At 29.7% G+C, this 18,584-nt stretch overlaps 1 protein-coding gene across 1 annotated transcript; it reads left to right on the plus strand.

Moving 5' to 3' along the window:
• The first annotated feature begins 201 nt into the window (after nucleotides 1–201).
• LOC111705820 (uncharacterized) lies at nucleotides 202–18,335 on the plus strand. Its single transcript, XM_023478499.1, has 11 exons — nucleotides 202–291; nucleotides 2,000–2,053; nucleotides 6,564–6,643; nucleotides 7,308–7,381; nucleotides 8,940–9,030; nucleotides 10,492–10,624; nucleotides 13,108–13,193; nucleotides 13,536–13,583; nucleotides 14,541–14,657; nucleotides 16,288–16,405; nucleotides 17,548–18,335. Exons 1-11 carry the CDS (start codon nucleotides 225–227, stop codon nucleotides 17,688–17,690), a joined length of 1,011 nt encoding a protein of 336 aa, XP_023334267.1. The 5' UTR covers nucleotides 202–224; the 3' UTR covers nucleotides 17,691–18,335.
• The last annotated feature ends 249 nt before the right edge of the window (nucleotides 18,336–18,584 follow it).

An 18,584-nucleotide genomic window follows, 5' to 3' on the forward strand; every position in this document is an offset into this window, starting at 1 on the left:
CTTAATTTCGAGATTAAAAAATGCTTGTTCTCCTCTTGTAATTAATCTCAAAATTAATTAACAGATCGGGATTATTTATTTGTATTATCTTGTGCTTTGTAGTTGAATAAAAAATATGAAAAAATATGATTAAGGATATCCTATTCTAAAGTTCCCAGCTCTGGTTAGCTATACCATTACTGTAACTTTGTTTTCAGATTTAAGAATGTTGAGATAAAATTAAAATGCTTCAACACTCGACAGTTCTTAAAATCTTTCTTTTAAATTTCTGGATATCAACACAGCAAGAAGGTAAACAAAAAAGTAAAAAAAAGTAATCAACTTTTTTTTCAAAAAATCTAACAAAAAATTAAACGAAAAAAAAAATGTTTATTTTTGTAGCCTGGATATCTGTAGAAAAAAAACAAAACAAAAAACGTTGTTTTATTTCAAATATAACGAAATTGAAATTTAGATTTTATATCCACTCCTCTCACCCTAAAAATAGCTTATTGCATTTTACATATTTAAATTGTTGTCTTTGCTTTTTAATTAAAATTTTAATTGTATTTATAATTGTTCGAATATCTATCCTAAATCTCAAGAAAACAGCTGACTTGTGTTATTTTAATCTCTAATTGACCTTCAAAGATATTTAGATTTAAAAGGAATAAAACTAATCTGTCGAACTATAAACCAGATTCAGATTATTGAATGGAAACGGATATACAAAAGTTCGGTTCTAATAAATGATTTATTGAAGTTTTTTCCTATCTTTAAACTCTTTCAGTTAGTAAAACATTCAAACATTTATAAAAATATATGGAATATGAAAAATGTTGAGGCCAAATGTTGCCAGAAATAAAAACATAAAAAGTTAAATTTCTGAATAAGATGTTTTACAAGTTCAGTATGATTTATGTTCACATTAAAATGGAGAGTTCGCGAAAAATGAACAGATAGAAGTAAGATTAGTAGCGATCTCCCTTTAATTTTTCGCGAACACTCCTTTTAAAGATAAGATTACAACTTTAAATATTTAGCGCTGAGTATGTTTTACACAGGAAAGTAAATAAAGTTTCCATTGCCTGTAAAGGAAAAAAATAAAAAAAAACTGAACGCTTTTAAATTCTATCTGAGAAACAAAATTGAAGATAGGATGTTTGTCTCAATTTTGGACAGGATGTTAAATTCTGACAACTTCATGCTTTGTGTCATAAAAATAACACAACACAATGTAGAGAAACCACAGTTGAAAATAATAAATTTTTAGTAGGATATTTCATTCGTCTATATGCAGAAAAAGGTTTAAGTGACACTGTTGTGAATCGGGCATTCCAATTGAAAAATGTTAGTTTTATGACTTAATATGTAAATTTTATTATTATTAAAATCAAGTTATGATAGAAGTTTGATTTTAAATTAAGATGAACATAAAAGCTTACAGTATTTAGAAATGGGCAGTCTTCTGAACGTTTAAAATGCCCCAACAACTGTAATGCGTAATGCTATTTTTAGAATAAATAATTTTGAAATTTGCTGAAGAAATTGAGTCTTTATACCACAAACTCTAATCTTTTATCCCTATACCTTTGCAATCTGATAGTGTAGACGGTAGACCTAGTACATTTTGAACTTAGATTATTTGATCTTCTAGAATTCATAGTTTGAGATATCTTAGTTCTTCGACATTGGGGTGCAAAATATAGGAAATACAATTAGAAACTTGTGCCAAAGACTCGATTCCTTGTTAAGTTTTTTTTCTACACTAACGCATTATTTTAATTTTGTAATAATATGGTAATTTGCAATGGATTACTGTTCTATTTGGAACCATATTTAATGAATTTGAACTACCTAGTACCTACAGCTGAATCAAGTTTTTATCACCGATTCAAATAATCTTTTACTTTGAATCGGTAATTCCAATTTGAACCGGCTGTAGGTAGCTAAACGACGTAGCTCAAATTCATTAAATTCGATCCCAGGAATCTAACTATAAAAACTAATCTTACTTCAGGAGTTAACAGTATCAAGGATGTAAAAATAGATTTTTCTATGGTTGTATCAATAGGTAGGTCACATTCTCATTTAAAAAAAAAATAAAGCTAAATACCTGCCATAAACTCTAATAAAGCTAAATACCTGCCATAAACTCTAATAAAGCTAAATACCTGCCATAAACTCAAATAAAGCTAAATACCTGCCATAAACTCTAATAAAGCTAAATACCTGTCATAAACTCTAATAAAGCTAAATACCTGCCATAAACTCTAATAAAGCTAAATACCTGCCATAAACTCTAATAAAGCTAAATACCTGCCATAAACTCTAATAAAGCTAAATACCTGCCATAAACTCAAATAAAGCTTAATACCTGCCATAGACTCTTATAAAGCTAAATACCTGCCATAAACTCTAATAAAGCTAAATACCTGCCATAAACTCTAATAAAGCTAAATACCTGCCATAAACTCTAATTTCTCAATCCAATTATTTAAAAAATTTGGGGCCAAATTTCATTATTTGAAGATGTTGATGAACTACACACAGACTTAAAGCTAGATTAAATTATGAATCACCAATTCAAATCATCATGAATCTTTAAACTTTGAATCGATGATTTAAGATTTGAACCGACGGTATGTAGTTCAACGACCTAGCTTAAATTCTTTAAAGTCGGTCCCTGATGTTGTAGATCTTCAATATTTTAAACAAAAAAATTCAAATATTCAAATTTACAATAACAAAGTTTTAAACCATCAGGGATTAGATTCAATGAATTTGAGCTAGGTCTAGAGACGGTTGAACCACGTATTTTGAATCAGTGATTCAAGATTTGTCAGCGACCTAGTTCAAATTAATTTAATTCGGCCCCTGGATGCAAAAATGATAAGGATTTACAAATCATACATGCGACAAGAAATAAGTATCTTTCTAAAATAAAACGTTTCTGTATTTTTGTGGAAATTGGATGAAGTGTCAGGCTGTATGAGCACTGATAAAATATTCATAGATTGAGAAAGCTATAATTACTAACTAACCTTTTCATGTTCTGACACAAATCAACCAATAAGTCATAAAAAATACAATGTAAACTTTTAACTTTTTTTAGATAACTCATAAAAATATTCATATTATGAGCTGGCTTTATATAGTAAGAACCAGAAAACTAGGAAATATAAAGACGACTTTTAGACTCAAGTTCTGATTTTAATTAGTCCAATGGAGAATTGTACAATGTGCACAAACCATTTCACTTGACAACAGGTTTATAAGCTACAAGTAAAACTATTTTCTTCGTAAAGACATCAAAAATACTTGCTTAAATGTCGTCTCCATATTTCAGATTTTCATAGTTTTCCCTGAATAAAATTAAAATGAGGCAGATAGAAAAGAACAATCATTCATATTGTAAATCAAACTAAATAACATCGATGTTTCATTTAATCTCAGAAAAATTCAAATACCTTGAAATTTAAACCCCAATAGATATAGCTGATAAATCAGAGGGCATATCTAGGGCTGGGCACGTTCCAACCGTTAAGACAAACAAATTTTAGGTAGCCATTAGTGCTAAATGTAAGAACGGACCGCTTGTTTTGTTATTGTTATTTTCCGTTAGTTAACGATCTCAGGTTTATTGAGGGCATTAACAAAAGATATTCTGTCGTTAACATTTATTTTAGAAATTGCACGAGGCGGAAATTATTTTAACGGTTTGTCAAATCATTAACGATGCCAGCCGTTAACGGTAGTTTATAGAATTATCGGTGTAAACAGTTTGCCAAAACTCCAAAATCTCCATAAAAAATAATCGTTAACATTTCATCAAATTGGATTTCCTGTACAAGCCGTCACCAAAATACACAAAATACTTTCAAAGTTCCATCATATAAATACGGGGACTAAAGATGACATTTAAAAACATCAAAAAACATCAAAAATTTTTTTTGCAAGTTTCTTACAATTTTAGCCACAAACCGTATCGTTTTGGTTTTCAAACATATTTTTTTTTTAAAATGGGTCATTTGTTTCCTTAACGATTTAAAAATTAATGGTTTTTGCCGATCGTTAATGGACTCTTCCATTAATTTTCGAAAACCTCCGGAACTTTCCCCAGCCCTAGGCCTAGCCTAAGGGTTTACAATGAATCCTGGGAGGGTTTAAATTTCCAATGATTCTAGTTTTCTGAAAACAAATTCAAATTGTCTTATCCCTTCATATTTGCAACTTTTGAAATGCATTATTGCTACTTATAATGATAATAATAATAATAATAATAAAAATAATGATTAATAAAAATATTTATATTGGACCAGACAAAATACCATTACCGTGATCATCTTGATTTGCTTTATGATCGTAAGGGTGAATTTCTTGATAATGTCAATAACGAATATCATTGAAAATCAACTGTTAGTGGCAACATCGTGATCTGATTGATAAAGTAAATTTTCGCAATGGTAAAGACTGTAAGCGTAGTTTAGAGTAATTTTACATGCAAAGATAATATTGCCCGATTTACAACGGTTTTCTTAAAGCTTTGTCTGATCAAGTATTAATAATTATTATTCATGTTTGCCATTTTAAAAACGGAGTATTTTTAACTGTGGTATCTCTGAAAAGTGACTGCACATTGTACACGAAAAACGACAATATTTTCCACATCATTAATCAAATAAAGGTTGCTAGGGTACCATTGAAAATCGGGAGTTTTTGCATGGTTTGTCATCGAAAATTAGAAAAGTATTTTTATCGTTTTTTTAAACAAAAATTTTTTTTTCATCACCGAATCGGTAGATATTTACATCCATACCCTAATTTGTTGAACTGTAATTAGATTTTTCTGGAGTTTTTTTAGTTAGAATTGGGACAAAAGCTCATATTCCAAAAAATAATTCATAATCCAACCGTCTTTTCGATTTTTGTTGGATACACTGTAAGTGTACGTACAGAAAAATCGGCGAAATTTTGAATTTCTGCAATATTTTCTAAAAAGTCAAAAAGTGTTAGAGTGTTAGCGTTATGGTAACATATTAGTGTTCTAATATATTTGGTAGAAATAAAACATCTTTGATTTGTTATTGTAGGTTGAGGAGAAAATACTAGATGAGGTTTATAAAATGTAAATGACCTCTGAATGCAAGATCTACAATAAAAAATGAGTCGGTGGTTTCTGATGATAATGATTTCTTTCAATGCTCTTAGTTCTAGTAATCTGTAGAATGAGATTGAATTTCTGAATTTAACACTCTCGGGAATTTAAGAAATGCTATTAGATTAGCATATCCACAAATAGAGCAAACCTTAAGTCTTAGAAACTTCGGCTTTAAAGTATATTAACAGTGGCCCAACTAGCAGTTTTGTAATGGGCATGCAAAATAAAACTTTGAGTGACTTGGGGGGNAAACATACTGGTGGAAAAATACGTATTGTAAACATACTGGTGGAGTCTAAAAATTTTAGAATTTTAAATAAAAAAACAACATTTTTAATTGTTGAAGGGTTGGCTCTGTGCTCAATTATATACCAAATTCTTATGATAGCCATGGCTTGTCTTTGAAATTTTTTTTACTTCCAACAGCTTTAAAATTAACGCAATGAGTAAACTAATTAAACATGTGCACGAAGCGCCAAAAAAAAATTTCGGTTCTTCTAATGTAATTTCATGTATTTCTTAGTGTCTGTAAGTCCATGGCTCAGTCCGTAGTAGTAAGTAGATTCTGGCAGTACTTTTGTCTGTCTTTAATCCATAATAGTCCTTCTAATTGAAGCCCCTGGCCCTCTGTTCTTGTTTTCCTTTTATAGTCTGCAAAAATCCTAATAGTATCCTAATTATAAATGTATTGTAATACTCATGAGAAGTAACACTTGTGCAGGTTTTTTGAGAGAATAAATTAAGAATGACTGACCTTCTTTAAGTCAAAACGAGAAAACAGTTAGAAATTTGATGCGCTAAGCGCCAAAATTTTTTTTTCTTAATTGGCAAAATTTGATGATAGATGGTCCACAATCAAGTGAGGGGATTAAGGGGGAGGCGAGAGGGGGGCAACATATTCTGATGGGGTAGNTTTGTTGAACTTAATATGGTGAGTGGGGGGGGGGCGTATCTTGAATTAAGGCCTTTTCTGAGTTAGCATATTTTCTCTGATTTTGTTGGTATGAAATACATACATAAGATATTTTTGTTCAAACTTTTCGTAACTTCGATACATTAGTTTTCTTCAATTTAAATTTATTCGCATTTTGGTCTTAAATTCAAGTAACAATTTCTAATTGTATAGAGTGTCTTCTAATACTTTTTTGTTTGAAAGCATACACTGACACATTTCGATTTGCGCATAGAGCTATACAACCTACATATCAAGTCAATTTTTGCTTTGTATTTCTTTTTCTTGGATGTACACATTCGATTTAGTACTCAAGGTGAATTGACTAATGTTTGGTAAAGGAAAAACATAAAATAAGCAGATTTATTGTACAATTTTAGAATTTAAAAGACCTAATATTTGAGTAGTATAAGAGGCATAGTTAAGTTAATCTCAAAATAATTTCAAAATTACAAATTGTAATTTTTTCAGGAGAATCTGTAACAATGGACTGCAAATTCAACCTGGAAAACGAATCATTATACAGCGTCAAATTGTATAAAGGAAGCAAGGAATGGAATCTCAAAAACTGACGGTTTTTAATTAATTAAAAATAAAATTTAAGGAAAATTTTGAGGAAAATTGGATCTTACATTTCCAAAAATGTTGTTCTTTTTTCGTCTAAAAAAAGGATCAATTAAACAAAATGTTTGAAAAAGTAAATATTTCCCCTGGGCAATGAATAATAAATAGGACAGACCCAGAAAAGGCTTTATGTTGCTCTTTTTATACTATTTCTGCATTTTTGCAAAACAATTATTCTTAGAAAAAGTCTATAATAAATTAACCATATAAATGTAAGGGTATTTAACTGCAAAATTAATAGAATATATAAACATTATGCAATCTTAATAAACAATACAAATTTTTTTATGCCAAAACATTAGCAAAAAAACTGATTCCTCAAATTGAAATTTTCTAATCCTTTTATCTTATCTTCACAACCGGATAGAATAGTTTTTTAAACGGTTTTTTCCCACAGTTGCATAAATAGATAAAAACTTTGACTATTGGCTTTACATAAAAATTAAAAAATCAATGTAAATCGATAGTAAGACTTTCTGAAAAAATAAGAAGAGAAAAAACTAAACATTTTTTTTTTGGGGGGGGGGTGTCCAGTTGCTCCTCCCTTCAATTACAGATAAAGGGATCAATTTAATTTTGAGAATCTTAAAGGAATTTCTTCATTTTATCCCTGAATTTTCTCCACCCTACAGTGTCTACAATGTAAAAGGAGTCGACGTCCACAGGTATAGATTGTTCAATGTTTTCCCTAAGTGACAATTTCATTTATTTGCAAACACGATGCAAATAATACTATTTATTAAAAACTACAAAAATAGTTTCTGGAATAAATTTTTACAAAAAAAGTAATGGATTATAAAATAAGGCAAAATGAATTCATCTATTTTTTATTGAGGAAGCATTTCATACGCATGCCTAAAAATATGTTCTCATCTTTATTTTTTAATGCATTTAACAAAATACAAAATACGTATTGTAAACATACTGGTGGAAAAATACGTATTGTAAACATACTGGTGGAAAAATACGTATTGTAAACATACTGGTGGAAAAATACGTATTGTAAACATACTGGTGGAAAAAGCTTGGTTCGGTTTAAACTTTAAAGATGTTCGGACTTTTAAAAGGTTCCACAGTTGTCTGAAAAGTTTTAAAAATTTAAAAAGTTTTTCTTAAAGGGAGTGTTCGCGAAAAATGAAAGGGGGTATAGGCTTAATGCGATAAAAAGCGCTTCAGATCGCTACTAATCTTACGTCTATCTGTTGCGTCTATAAGGAGAAACTTGTTAAAGACGTCTCATACCGAATAACATGGCGTCCATACAAATTGAGAAAATTGCAACATACAACTTTGACCGTGAAAAAATCAATTTAATTTCAAACAAATCATTCAGATATTACAACCTATAGTCAACGATTATCTTTCGCCACATTTATATATAGTCGATTTTTCATAATATGTTTTAATTGATATGTTCTGAGAGTTACTTATAAAAACATTTATTCCTGTTTCGAGGATTTCTGGTAATGAAGACGACATTTGCATATTTTCCAGGAATGTTCGAAAACAAGTTGTAAGCTAAATATTATTTAAAACACAAAATTAAAACATATTATGAAATATCAAATATATACAAATGTGGCGAAAGATAATCGATGACTATAGGTTGTTTTTTTTACGGTCTAAGTCATATGTTCCAACTTCCTCAATTTGTATGGGCGCTAGGCTTTTCGGTATGAGACGTCTTTATCAATTTTCTCCTTATAGACGCATCAGATAGAAGTAAGATCATTAAATCTAACACCACTTAAAAAATATAATTAAAGGAAAAATATCCAGAGATAAGATATTCATATTTCATCTGAGGAACATTATTTGTATATTAATTAATAGGTCATTCATTTGTGGTCAAAAATGTTTCTCCAGTTATTTTTAAGGGGGGGGGTTGAAATTTAGGTAATATTTTTGTAGAATAGGATTTATCATTGTCGCCCCACCACAATTTTCAACTTTGTTTATGTTACAGGGACAATAATTTAAGTCAGATAGCCCTTACACCACAGTATTAAAAAGACCCTTTCTAATTTACAGATCAACAAAATGTGTTTTGCTCTGAATCGTCAACAATTAAGTTTTATTTCATTTTATTTTTAACTAAATAAATAAATTTTTAAAATATATTATTTTTATAGCTAGTAAAAGCTAAATTAATTATGTTCATGTATGCTGAATAAATTTTATAAAATAAACAAAAAGTTAAAATAAAAAATATTTAATATTTAGTACAAACATGAGTCTGGACAGACTAAGGTTTGAATACAGTGGAGATTCCTTGCAATCCCTGGTTTCATTAAACCATCTCAAGAATGAAAAGGTTAGAAAAATTAATATTTTTATGACATTTTAAATTCAGTAAACTGTGCGCCCTATTTTTTTTGTTTAAATTGTAGGCCACCAATTATAAATTATAGCCCTTAAAAATTTAGAGCAACATTATGTTTTCATATTTCTTGACATACTTGCATTTTTAAATACAAATTCTATGTCAGTTTATTGTAAACTTTAAATTTTAGAATTCCTATGATGCATATTGATTTATTGATTTATTGTTTTTTTTGATATTTATCTTACCAGAGGCCGAATTTTGAGAATTTGAGCCGCAGTTTGAAATTGAGATGCAGCTCAAATATAGTTGGTTCTATTTCAAATTGTACTCAATGTTTCAAGATTTATACCGTCGCTCAATTAAAACCAGTTTTTCGCGGATTTGAGACGCTGTTTAAATTCAATAAATTCGAAGTCATAAATACAAAAAAAAATCTGAAAAACAACTGCACAGTGAAATAATCTTCTTTTTAAATTGATGAAAAAGTGGATTTATGGGAACTTTGTATATTTAACTTATACACTATTAGCAAAAATTACATTGGCATTTGGTTTATAATCAAGCTGCCGACAGTATTTTAAAACTACTAACATTTTGTTTAAAATTATAGCTGCAGACTGTTAAAAGACATTTTGGTGAAAAGTTTCAATTGTGTTTTTTTGAAATCCTGAAGAATATGGAAAGGGTGGTTTATCAGTGTATTAACCAAGAAATAACACCTACACTCATAAAATTTGCCAACAAAATTTCTTTTTTTATCCATCTTAAAAGTGGGCCATGGACAAACATTATAGTTCAGCCTGTCTGATTCTGCTGCATAAAACATGTTGGATCAATTACATGCTGGGTATGGTAAAAACTAGACCGGCATCCTTGTACCAGTTTGGTTTAAGCAATTTTTAAACTCATGTGCGAAATATGCAGACTTGTATTTTATTCGAATATCAGTTGTTACATGTAATAAAAAAGAACATTTAAATTAGCGAAAAAATAATAAAAATTAATTTAAAGTAATCTTGATTTTGATTAATCTACAAATTGAACTTTGAAAATATGAACTTCAAACAAATTTAGAGGTTTTTAACATTTAATGTTCTTTTTGTTTAAATTCAACAGAGAAATTTTCATAAGATTTTACAGGTCATAAATATAAACTTTACCATCAAAAGCATTAGTAAATTAGAATATTGTTAAAGTAAAATTTATGTTTTCCAATACTTCAAAGCTTCATATTGAAAATAAGCTTTGATGCATCTTATCTCTAGTTTCCTTTGTATTTGATTTTGGGAAAGGTTATTTATTTTTAGAACTTTAAAATTACTCTTTTAAAAATTGAATTTACAAATATTTAGCTTTTCTAGTAATGACGTTCACCTCACATTGTATTTAAAAAGTTTATGCCTACTTAAAAGCAAATGAATAAATCTCAAATAAACTTGCTTGATTTAGATTGGGTTTGGCAGTATCCGTGTGCTGATGGCACCTGCTAATCTACTGAGCCAGGGACTGTACGGATGCGAGGTATCAGCTGATTCTCCCTCGTGGGACACGCAAATAGTTAGAAGACGACTTCATGTTCTAGGTAATTTATGACATTTTGGAATTCTAATACATAGGATATAAAATAAGATTATGTAAAATATTAAAAATGAGTAGAATAAAAAAAAGCAGAACATAATGTTGAATTCCTGAAAAAATTTTCAAATTAAATTATAAACCAAATTGATATAATAAATCGAAAAAATTCATATCCCTAACAGTGAATTTGTAATGGCTCATAAAACAAAATACGAGAGACTGAAGTTTGCAGCAGCATATTGGGTCCCCTGCATGCACTGGAGCGGAGGCCACCAGAGGGAAATAGTTTCCACCAGAGGGAAATTGTTTCCACTGGAGGGAATGCACAATTATGAATCAATGCCATATGCTCCGTAGGGATGGTATTTTGAGAATGATGAGTTTAAGTATCCATCCGTCTGATGGAGTAATTAGCATTGAATCAAAAATGTGCATTCCCTCCTTCTGGTGGAAACAATTTCTTGCAGATATGAAAAATACAAGACTTGAATCAGGATTCTAATATTTTAATTGTTTTTTTTTGTTACCAAAGACATTATATGTATATCTACATTATGTATTTCTAGTTTCTACAAATACAATGATTGCAGAATTTAATTTTGGAATCTTCTTTGATTTTAATTTATTATTCATGTTGAGGAACAATTCAAATTTAAGAACAGATAAAAGACAATTTTGTCAAAATAACAACCCCCCCCCCCATTCCTTACTTCCCATCTGATCTACATGTTTACTAACTTTATTAGGTATATGATTGTGTAATCCCAAATGTCTTGTATATATTGTCCATAGAACATTACACAATATCATTATATCATCTCCATTGTACCACAGGTTTATTCGTGTATCATCAGAGCTGTGAACTTTTGAATGGTGGATATCTAGATTAATGCTTAATCCACTCTTTTTCTTAATCGCAAGATTAAATAACGCTTGTTCTTATCTTGTCATTAATCTACAAATTAATTAACCGATGTGGATTAAGGATATCCCATTCCAAAGTTTTCAGCTCAGAGCTGGTAACTTCTGAAAGATTATTCCATTCCTAAAGAGATAAATTGTCTCTTTTCCTTAATCTAAATCGTTTCTTCTGAACACTTGATACGGATTTAAATGCTTAATCTTGTTGATTCAAAAGTTTCCGCTGACCGCTATCCTCACCAAAAGATACGACCTCAGTATTCATATTAACATGCAATCCATATTGTTCGGACACAGAATAGAGGGTGACCTAAAAAGAGATGAAAAAAGAAATTATAAAAAAAATTCTCGATTGTCTTAAAAGGAGTTAAAGTGTAATTTTACGTTAATTTAAAAGAGGGGTATCCCCCATTCACAACGGTACCCTTTAAACAAAGAGAATAGAATATATATTAGAGGGAAATTTAGAAAATCTCTCGGTATGAATTTTGTCAGTCCCTTTCAGCCTGAAAGGGAGCTTAAAGTGTACAAATCATGTAAATGTTCACAAATTATATGCAGTACATTAATACAGTATGGTTCCTAGACTGTCCATTTCAATTTCGAATTTTTTAAAGCTGTTAAATAAACTTTATAAAATGAATTAGGTAGATAAAAAACATCATATGATTTATAGTTATAACGGAAAATCATCGTTAGTAAAGTAAAAGGCATAGAGTCAATGTGAAATGATCATTGGCCAATTATGAAACCAGCCTATTTCATAATTTGGTTTTCTTTTAATATTAATTTTAGATTTTCTATAAAATGATGTTCCAGGGCCCAAAAGGTTTTATAGCACAAATATGTGAAGTACACCTGCAGTACAACAAAATGGCCGTTATACATTTGTAAATTTCACTCTAATATATATTCTATTCTCTTTGCCTTTAAAACTTTGTTTGATTGTAATTGTTCACACAGGACTTGAATGGCTTTTTACACAGTATTTAAGAGACATATACAGCGAGTTACTATCGATGATGATCAGTTCCAGACTTAAAGGATACCAATGTTAATCAGAAATGTCTCTATTTAATGGAAAGTAACTTGAAATTACTCTGACAGGCCTTTGATATTTTTTTTACTAGAATTTTATTAAAAGGGAGAGGTCTCAAATAGTAAACGAACAGTTCTGGGTTGTCAGCTTAAAATAATCTTAATTTTGTTCTTAATCAGAGCATGGTATTAAAGTTTCATTTTCTGGAACATTGTTTAAAGTATGAAATGTTGTTCGTTAGGTTCACTTTTACCATAATTACAATGGAGTCCCAGTGGACTAGAATGGGAGTGATGCTAATGAAAAATATTAAATTAACTTCATAAGTTTAAATTTGAAAATTTTATCTAGTTCAATATTAGCATAAAAATGCATAAATAATTATTCTTTTAAGAGACTGCTTCAATTACCATAACCTGTTTACAATGGTATCCGCGAAATTTAGATTTAAAAAATGCGGAAAGAGAAATAGCAAGTTTAATAAAAATATAAAAAATGACGAATCAAATTTATTTTCAATATTTTAGTCGAACCCACCACTCAACCTGAGATAAATGGGATTGAAGCTAACTACAAATCTGGACAAAATCTTCATCTTACCTGTATATCTAAGGAAATAATATATATTTATTGAAATTAAGAACATTTGAATAAGAATAATATGTAGTAATAATATATAAAAAAAATTCAAAAAAATAAAAGCTTTCCTAAAAAAATAATTTCACTGTTTTGAAGTAGATATTTTGCTCAAAGTTTCCTTTAACGCACCATTTTTTAAATACTCAAATTAGACTAATATAAAAAATTGAAATTCAAACAAAACAATTGTATTTTCAATCTAGTTTAAAGCCAGTAAAGTAACAATTGTTCGAGAAACTCCATTTTCGAGTCATGAATTTTATTTTATTACTAAAGATGCCATTTTACTAAAATAAATATCATTATTCGGCTTCAGGACACGTACCCAGCAGCAAATATAACCTGGTATATGGCCGGCCGAAAGGTAAAGGAACTGAGTTCTGTGACAAACTTTAATTTTAGAATTCATTTATCTTTGCAACTTGGTGTCGACGTAGAACTTTTGAATTTTAAACCATGAATTTTGTTAGATCAAATATTTAAAATCAAGTACTCAGTTTCTAAAACTGCTTGGAATCTATCTACATATTTATACGTTGCTTGTCTGTTTGTATCCAATAAAAGTCAAAACAAAACGTCTGAACAGATCGGAACCACATTTTGTGTGGGACATTACGTGACCCAAGGGAAGGCTAATGGATGATCGAATCTTCAAAAATTTGCCTCTAACAAAAATCGATATTTGAGAATTTTGAAAATCCACATTTTTTTTTAATCTGCGAAATTTTGTTTGTTTTTGTATTACAATATATATATACAAAGAGAAGATGTTCACAATTGAAATACACGATAAGCCGAATATGTATAATTTAGGCTAGTCAATATTCATTCTAGTTAGCAGGGCGAGAATTGTTATGTCAAACAAATCATTTTCTTACCCATACAAATAATGGCCTGTAAAACTGAGTAGTATTATAGTTACTTAGGGTAAATAAAACATTTTTTTTAAATGGATTGTTTGCGAAAAATGAAAGGAGGTTTAGGCTGATCTCGAATTTAATTCGAAAGCGATCGTGTCGACATATAAATCCATATAGTTGCATTATTCTCCTCTGATCGTATTTAGTTCAATCAATATGTATAGTTGATAGTTCATAATTTTTTTATTTTTTCATTTAGAATGTTTAATATAGGAGGATTTTTTGGTCGTTAGATGTCTCGTCTACCGATGTTTCGGGGATTTTAACTTGGGATCGAGAGACTGCACCTAGGGGCCAAAAAATCGTTCTCAGTAGTTCATCATATATAAAATTCAGTAGTCGCTTGGCATAACATCAACTTTTTTAGAATTTGCTGATTTTACGATTTTTCCATATTACAGGTTGAGTCTGCGGGAAGTGATCAATTGACTGAATCAAGTGGATTGATCACAACAAGATCATACCTAAATATATCTATCAATCACTCAACAGAGATCAAATGTTTGAGTTCACTCTGGGTAGGTGTTTAAGTACCAACAATTCTTAAACAAGCTTTCTTGCACGGGGCAGCCGTAGTACATTTGAATTTCCCAGCCAAGTCAACCTTTACGGTCCCAGTTTGTACTGTATCGACCGGACATTGGGTAAATAAAGCAGACACTTAATGTGCTTGGATAATTGCAATCCATTTGTATCATATAGATAATCCAGCCTACCCTGGGCCTGGTTGCACTATTTTTGTAATTTCTATCTTCGAGTTGAAATAGGGAAGTTTGATATATGTCACATTTTTTTGATAAATATTTGTTTTTAGATCCATGTTTACGGTGCTTTTCAAAAATAGTAAAAATAGTAAAAAATTTTAACTATTTTTTTTTTGAATCAGTCAGTCCTTTGAACTGCTTTGCGCATAATATTAAGTTTGATATTTATTGTTCAAAATATTAAGTTTATTGTTGAACATTTTATATTTTTACAAATAACCCTTCACCTTTAGATCCATTATGTTTGACATAAAAATTGATGATTCAATATTTCATTTTCTCAACAACCATTCCTTTATTCTTTATTATGAAACAAAAAAAAAAGTACATTGGTCTTGTCGACGTCTTTAGTCTTTCTCTTAGAAAGAAAGACTGTAATTGTTATAAGTAAAAGAAAGAACGTAGACGACTTCTATTCCAAGCAGAGCAATAAATATGGAAATTAAGAGACGACTTGATAATTAATTGTCATGTTTATCAGTAAATGACAGAGAGTTTATCTAAGATATTAAACATTAAAATAATGTGATGTTATTGAATGAATTGGTATATTTCTAATTATATTGGATCTGTATATTCAGTGGTCTGCGTTTATATTAACACAATGCAGAAAAATCTCTGTTTGATTTAAAACCAGCTTTTTTAAAATTACAAGTTTAAAGTATACATTATAAGTAAGGTTTCCAGCGAACGAAACGTTTCGCGAAAAAAATGCGGACATTTTCGTTCGTATTTTGCAAACTTTTTCGCGAAAATAAATGAAGCGAAAAATGCAAAAAACAAAGTGAAATTTTGCGAAAAAAAAATTCGCCGAAAATATTTTCGCAAAACTTTCTCATATCGCGAAAAACAATGTTGAAACTTGTTAGTGAAACTGGATACGAAGACCTAAATCTTTTCATCCTGAAGACGTTGACCTTTGATATTTCAAATTAAGATTATTTTATCCTACAGAAATCATTTTATGACATGTTTAAGGTCCACGACATTGTGTTGCAAAGATGTAGGGATTACACGTCAAAAATTGTTGGCGCACCGGCTTCAAATTCACTTTAGCAGAATCATTCAGCAAATTGACGAATGATTCTATCAAGGTGAATTTGATGCCAATGCTCAAACAAATTTTGTATGATGAAAATTTGAAATTGTAGTGTTGGAGCGTAGAAAATCAGGGATGGCGTAGAAAATCAGGGATTGCGTAGAAAATCAGGGATTGCATATAAAATCAGGGATTAATTAGAAAATCAGGGATTGGGTAGAAAATCAGGGATTGCGGAGAAAATCAGGGATTAATTGGAAAAAACAGGGATTGCGTAGAAAATCATGGATTGCGTCCAAAATTTTAGTTTTAGGTGCCACAAAAATTATTTTTAATTTTGTTTAGACTCATCACTACCAGAGTAAAAACTATGCTCTGCTAGTAAAAGATCCTCCAGTAGAACCTGTCAAAACAAACCAAACAGAACATATTTCACAAGCAATCAGAGATCAAAACAGTTCAGGTATCTTCCTATTGAGAGATAAAAACAGTTCAGGTATCTACCTATTGAGAGATAAAAACAGTTCAGGTATATACCTATTAAGAGATCAAAACAGTTCAGATATCTACCTATTGAGAGATAAAAACAGTTCAGATATCTACCTATTGAGAGATCAAAACAGTTGAGGTATCTAAATATTGAGAGATCAAAACAATTCAGGTATCTACCTAATGAGAGATCAAAACAGTTCAGGTATTTACTTAATCAGAGATCAAAACAGTTCTGATTTTCTAATCCTTATATCTTATAACAATCAGTCAGTAGTTATTTCCGAAATGATCTAATTTTAAAATATCAAGGGTTTTCGCAATCAAGTTGCAAAGACAAAGGGGTTAGAAAATTAGATTTTGTGACAACGACTAAATTCCTTTAATGAATTTGAACTTCCTACCGCTCCGCCGGTTCAAATTTGAATCGCCGATTCAAATTCATTAACTTTGAATCTGTTGGTCAAATTTGAACCCGAAGAAGGTAGCTCAAATTCATTAAATTCGGTCCGGGTTAAATCAAATAATCATAATTTGAAATATCAAAGGTCTTTACTTTCAAGTTGCAAAAATATAGGAATTAAAACATTGTTCCTTTACATGAAATGTATTTCTCTGTTGCAATGAGCTGCCATTGTATGTTATTTGAAATACATCCGGTGTCAGAACCATCCTAAATCAAGTTTTAGACCTTTAAGAAAATTGTTTGAAATGAAATAGGATGCTTCCTTCCATTAAATTTATTCTTATTTATTTTACTTTAAGAAAATATAATTTCAACTTAAAAAGTTGGGAGGTTTTAATTTATCAAGCTGTCGTCCGAGCCAAAGCATGTATGTTCAATGTGTTTTAAGCAAAAGAATTGAGTTGTTGCCACAAACTCTAATTTTATAATCTCTTTATCTTGTAGACCTTAGATATATCAAATTATGACTTCTGTTAGATCAAATAAATAACAAAGGTTTATACCATCAGGTTGCAAAGATTAGAAATTTTGAGTTTGTGCAAAGACTTATTTCCTTTTAGATAATTATTGACCAGAACTTTTTTAAATTAGGCTATTACAAAAAAAATGAAACAAAATCTTATTTTAAAAAATTCTCAATTTTTTTTCAGGCTCAGGCGTAGAGATTTCACACTGGATTATTCTCTTGTTCTCATCTATCATCCAACACTTGATAATTCAACTCATTCAATTCCTTATTCATCCTGATTCTGTCATTCATCCTAAGATTCATCCCATTCAAGTACAACTGTGATAACTTATAGCTGACATATAAAGCAATCGTTTTCATAGATTGTTTTTTAAAAAATTAGGAGAGTCTCAAAATTCACAAAAAAAAAGCTTTTTCAACGCTGCCAAAGTTTTAAATTTGCCAAAAAAATAAAGCAGTAAACGATTGATAGTTGTATGCTATTTCCCATTTGTGTCCATTTCTGAAAAACTGCATCAAAAAAAGCAAATTGTAAATCATGGTCATTAATTTATTTTTCTGATAAAAATATTGACCTCTTTATTTAACTGTACTGGTACATCAAAAAATTGCAATTTTCCAAACATGATATCTTTTCAATTTTTCCCCCTGAAATATATGTTTTTTAAAAATCGCAAATACAGTTTTTTACAGAAGAAACAACTTTCTGTTGGAATCTGTTTTTTTAATCCCAAAAATTAACCAACATTTTCATGATTACAAAATACTTCAGACAGGAGTGTTTAAAACTATAGATTCTAAATTAACTTTTTTAAAGCTGAATTTTTTAAAATAATTCTTATTTGCAAATTTTTAAGAATGACTTAATACGTTTTATACAAGATATTTTTGTCTATTACGGGTCATGCACGATTGCTACTAACTACATGTTCTATTAATTCGCGTTAGTTGTACTCTTGTTTTTTGTAATAAAATAAATGAAATAATATGAGTTTTATGTTTAATTATAGGTTTGTTAAAAGGTTTGTTTTTCATTCATCTGGTTTTATTACATAGCATTGTTATAATTTAAACAACATGATAGAAGAAATCCTTTGTTTTTAATTTTGCTATTAAAATTTGCGGGAAAATTGAAAAAATTGAAAATCAAATGGAATCAATGTAAATTTAAACCCCCTCGAGGGATTCAATTTTGAGCGTATCCTAAGGGTTTATTAT

Source organism: Eurytemora carolleeae, unplaced genomic scaffold, assembly GCF_000591075.1.
Source record: "Eurytemora carolleeae unplaced genomic scaffold, Eaff_2.0 scaffold540, whole genome shotgun sequence".
In the NCBI taxonomy this organism is placed as follows: domain Eukaryota; kingdom Metazoa; phylum Arthropoda; class Copepoda; order Calanoida; family Temoridae; genus Eurytemora; species Eurytemora carolleeae.

What these genes read in the sequence shown, in the direction of transcription:
- LOC111705820 (XM_023478499.1), top strand. Translation starts at nt 225, where the DNA reads ATGCTTCAACACTCGACAGTTCTTAAAATCTTTCTTTTAAATTTCTGG. An exon ending in ATCTTACCTGTATATCTAAG is followed by an intron (nt 13,194 to 13,535) that starts GAAATAATATAT and finishes ATTCGGCTTCAG; the next exon opens with GACACGTACCCAGCAGCAAA. An exon ending in CAGAGATCAAAACAGTTCAG is followed by an intron (nt 16,406 to 17,547) that starts GTATCTTCCTAT and finishes ATTTTTTTTCAG; the next exon opens with GCTCAGGCGTAGAGATTTCA.